We start from the raw sequence: 4,650 nt of genomic DNA on the forward strand, positions 1-4,650 counted from the left end.
TAAGGATTCTTTAGCATGTTGCTCAATTGCGTGCTACGATCAAAACCATGAAGGGTACGCTTCTGCATCACTGGAATGTTGATTTGGCATCGAATTGCTAGTTTTCGATTCACACCAGGAAGCAATCTCATCATTTTGGCGAGCATTACTCCATCACTAGAACGTCGATGAAGAAACAAAAGCAAAAGTCAAACTTTCCAATTCTAGCTACCTTCTGATTTGGCGCCCAAATTTTTCTTCTCTGTTATAAACACAGATGCATGCTCCTACGCTTCTACGTTGGGTTTCTGAGTTCCAACTAAGGTCCACAATGGGAGTTGTATGAGGATTTAATAGAATAAATATGAATATAATATAGAGGAAAGAGAGTGCGGGGTTGAATGACTATGCAACCGTTCAATAGAATTGTAATGGAAATTTATGATTTTTTTAAGAATTAAAGTGAATATATACATTCTCTTTCCTACTTGGCATGTCATACAACTTTCCATGAGTTTAATCCATTGGAGATGACCTAATTCAATGGGTTTCAAAGAGGGTGGGTCTAGTAAAAAAATATATTAAAAAAAATGAGAATTTAAGGGTGGGTCTCGGCTTAACCTGTCATGCGGCTCCGCCCTTGACATTAACACATCAAAAAACAGACTAGGGACATAACCGGACATTTTGTGTAAATTTAAAAGCTTTTATGACAATAACCCTTTTATACATGAAGTTCCATTTTTCAATGTGGTTTTTTCTTGTCCGTGTTCAAAACCGATCTCAACTGATAGAAATCAAGTGTCTTTTTAGTACAATTACCGGAGGGATCCAAAGTGCAAACCTAGGTAGGATCTCCATCATCTATATTTAGATTTTGAAAAACAAGTCAAAGGAAGTGTGTCGTTATTGCTTATAATATTATTTACAAACCCCACCCTAACGAACACCCACACACACAAACGTTGAGTTGGTGTTTTCATCAGCCACCCCCACTTCCTCCTCTTCTCCTATTAATATCTTCCTTCGCACCCACATATTCGTTGCCATTGCCTTTCTTTGTTAATTCATATCCACACAAAGAAATGCAGAAAGAAATAAGCTTTTCAATGGAAAAAGGAGATGCCCATGAACAGGATGATGACGACGGAAGAGTCAGAAGAACAGGTATATATCCATGTCTGGTGTTAATTTCTTTCTGATAAAGTCTATACGTACAAAAAATATGGGCTAACTCCTTCCACATTTTGTCTAAATTCATAACTGTCTAGGAGTTCAAATCTCTGCTAAAAAAGGAGACTATATTAAGATAACAACCTGTATCGACACTTGAATTCACCAAAAAGAACCTAAAATTATATGGGGCGGCGCACTGAATCCACTTTTTGCGTAGATTTACTTCTTGTTCATGCATATATTTTACATCATCTTAGAAGCTGTTCCATGAAAATGCATGTGTTATAGAGCTAACTATTATAACTTTTGTTGGGCTTTTAATTGTAGGGACGTTAATGAGTGCAAGTGCACATATAATAACGGCAGTTATAGGTTCAGGAGTGTTGTCACTTGCATGGTGTTTTGGTCAGTTAGGTTGGATTGCTGGGACTGCTTCTCTTATGATTTTTGCGGTCATCACTTGGTTCACCTGCCTCTTGCTTTCAGACTGTTACCGGTCTCCTGATCCTGTTAATGGTACAAGAAACTACAATTACATGCAAGCTGTCAAAGCTAATCTTGGTAATTAATTTCATTCCTTAAATTAATTTCCTTCTTTTTGTGTGGTAAGAATCGTTCTATTTTCTACAAAATCCTTAATGTTAATTGAAGAAAAGGATGGGATACAAATTAGAAGAGAGACCTAGCTAGCTTGACTCATTTTGATTTAGAAATTTATTTTGAGTACTTAAAAGAGGATTCATTACATATTCTTAGAAGTTAGAAATATCATTTAACGTATAAAAAGTTGATCCTGTTTATGTCATTTTTCATTTAACTTTCGACGTACTTAAAAGGTTATGAGAAATCATAACTAAGTACCTAAATATTTTTCAACACCAAAGAATAGTGGTTATTTCGGTAACGATTTTAATAACTATCACGCATTTAAAAGAAATACTAAAGTCGTCAATTGGTGCCCTATAAACCATATCCGATGTGTATAAAAAACGCAATGTCCACACAAGAAAGAATGTGATGTATATCCCTTATATTTTCTTTCCTCTATACTGTTATAAGACAAACATACAAGATAATAAGTTTCATACATTTGCATCTATGTTATGTTATTCAATTTTTATTGGAACTTTTCGTGAAACACATGGGTCTTAAGGTTGTTTATGTCACACTTACTTTTTACATACTTTATACAAAATAATTAAAAAGTAAGTGTAAACCGAAGTGGGAATTATATATATAGTTAATGCTCATTGTTTTTTTTACGAAGTTTTCCACCAAATAACTAAGTTTATTGTATTGTTCTGTAGTGCGCTAATAAGCTAGTCCCCATGTGAACCATTAATAATATTGTGGCCCTAAAGTTGAGCTTTGGTCCCATAATCCATGACATCATCTCATTTCTTTACCAATTAATATAAAACCCAAACGCCAAGTGATCAATGCTCCAAAAAGTGGGTAAAAGTAGCCAACTTTTTACAGATAGCCTCATTTTTCATGCATTTTACATTTTTTTCAAATTCTTGCTCAACATATTTCGACTACCACAGGAGGACTTCAATACAAATTTTGTGGAGTAGCCCAGTACGGGATCCTTATCGGAGCAACCATTGGATATACTATCACCTCCGCCATTTCAATGGCGTAAGAACATATATAAAATGTTTTTAAACTTTCTGCGCTCACAAATTTTTCCACTTTTGATTTCATTTTGATTTGGCTCCACAGGGCAATTAAACGGTCAAATTGTTTCCATAAACACAGTCACCATACCGGGTATCACACGTTGAACAATTCGTATTTGATAATCTTTGCAGTAATTGAAATTGTTTTAAGCCAAATACCTAACTTCCATAAGCTGTCGATCATTTCGATTGTTGCAACAATCATGTCTTTTACCTATGCTACCATTGGCATTGCTCTCTCCATTGCTAAAATTGCAGGTCAGCATCTCTAGAAACGACTGAATCTGGAACAAATATACTAAGTTTCATTAAAAAAAGGCAACCAAATATAACTAGCCCATTTGGCCTCAATTAATGTTGCGATATGCTAAATTTATTCCTTTCATGTGTATCTTTTTTTGGTTTATAAAGAAGGTGGACACCCGAGAACAAGCTTAACAGGAATACCAGTTGGAAAGGACATGCCAAGTGTTGAGAAAATGTGGAGCACTTTTTCAGCAATTGGAGATATTGCTTTTGCCTATTCTTTCTGTCCAGTCCTTCTTGAGATACAGGCATGCATCGACCCCTCCCCTCTCTCTCATGTTCATAAAAACACACAATGATACACGCAAATATGTGTGTATGTATATAACGACTGCTAATTAACAGACTGCTTCAAAATCAGGACACATTGAAGTCAAGTCCTCCAGAAAACAAAGTTATGAAAAGGGCATCTACTGTGGGAGTCTCAGCATCGACCTTATTCTACCTGATATGTGGGACACTTGGATATGCAGCATTCGGTAATGATGCACCTGGTAACTACTTGACAGGTTTTGGATTTTACGAACCCTTTTGGCTTATCGACTTTGGTAACTTGTGCATTGTGATTCATCTTCTTGGAGCCTATCAGGTAAACAGTTTAATTCTTATACTATATGCGAATTAAGAAAGTTATTCCAAGATAATATTACCTTAAATTAACATTTTTAAATTACTAATATAGGTGTATGTCCAACCATTTTTTGCGTTCGTGGAGAGTTGGAGCAAGGAAAAATGGCCTAGAAACAAATTCATAGTTAGAGAATACTCGCTAGGTAAATTCAAGATTAAAATCTTCAGGTTGACATGGAGGTCATCATATGTGGTGTTAGCAACCCTGGTGGCCATGGTCTTTCCCTTTTTTAATAGTTTTCTTGGCCTTATTGGTGCCACTACCTTCTGGCCATTAACGGTGTATTTCCCAATAGAGATGTACATTTCACAAGCAAAGATCCTAAAGAATTCATTCACCTGGATTTGGATGAAGGTATTGAGTCTGGCATGTTTGATTGTATCACTTGTTGCTGCGGCTGGATCTATCCGAGGCCTCATTGTATCAGTTGAGACATTAAAGCTTTTCCACTCGGTGTCCTAGAATCTGAAACCGAATTGTTTCAATTCAATATAAGGGCATCCACAATGCATTAAACTTGTTAGAGTTTATTGGATTGACACATCATCATTTTACTTGCTATACAACTCTATATTAATTTTACTACAAATGCAACTCAATAGAGTTCAATGGAATATATATTTAATAGTTAAAAGGTTTCATTTTTCTCATTGAAGAGTTCAATGGCCATTGAACTTCATATCCATTGGATGCCAACATTCATTGCATCCCACAATGGTAGAGTTTAATCCATTGAATGCCAATTAGGCATGTCACCTCATTCAACTCTCCCATTAAATTATGCATTGTGGATGCTTTAAGCATGCATTATTCTAGTGTTGATTAAATGGTAACTGATGATTAACTAGAAGTTACACAAAGGAGAATCATGTAATA

The 4,650-nt window shown here is 35.5% G+C and overlaps 1 protein-coding gene across 1 annotated transcript; it reads left to right on the plus strand.

Annotated features, from left to right (window-relative positions):
- The first annotated feature begins 1,038 nt into the window (after positions 1–1,038).
- Positions 1,039–4,337, plus strand: LOC145124553 (amino acid permease 6-like). The gene is made up of 7 exons (XM_079059956.1): positions 1,039–1,146; positions 1,483–1,716; positions 2,703–2,796; positions 2,881–3,095; positions 3,249–3,391; positions 3,505–3,732; positions 3,826–4,337. The coding sequence occupies exons 1-7, from the start codon at positions 1,065–1,067 to the stop codon at positions 4,234–4,236; spliced, it is 1,407 nt and encodes a 468-aa protein (XP_078916082.1). The 5' UTR covers positions 1,039–1,064; the 3' UTR covers positions 4,237–4,337.
- Positions 4,338–4,650: the final 313 nt, after the last annotated feature.

Source organism: Lactuca virosa, chromosome 7 (assembly GCF_052849685.1).
Source record: "Lactuca virosa cultivar CGN04683 chromosome 7, Lactuca_virosa_CGN04683_v6, whole genome shotgun sequence".
Classification (NCBI taxonomy): Eukaryota; Viridiplantae; Streptophyta; class Magnoliopsida; order Asterales; family Asteraceae; genus Lactuca; species Lactuca virosa.

What these genes read in the sequence shown, in the direction of transcription:
- LOC145124553 (XM_079059956.1), top strand. Translation starts at nt 1,065, where the DNA reads ATGCAGAAAGAAATAAGCTTTTCAATGGAAAAAGGAGATGCCCATGAA. An exon ending in CGGAAGAGTCAGAAGAACAG is followed by an intron (nt 1,147 to 1,482) that starts GTATATATCCAT and finishes TTTTAATTGTAG; the next exon opens with GGACGTTAATGAGTGCAAGT. An exon ending in CTCCATTGCTAAAATTGCAG is followed by an intron (nt 3,096 to 3,248) that starts GTCAGCATCTCT and finishes TGGTTTATAAAG; the next exon opens with AAGGTGGACACCCGAGAACA.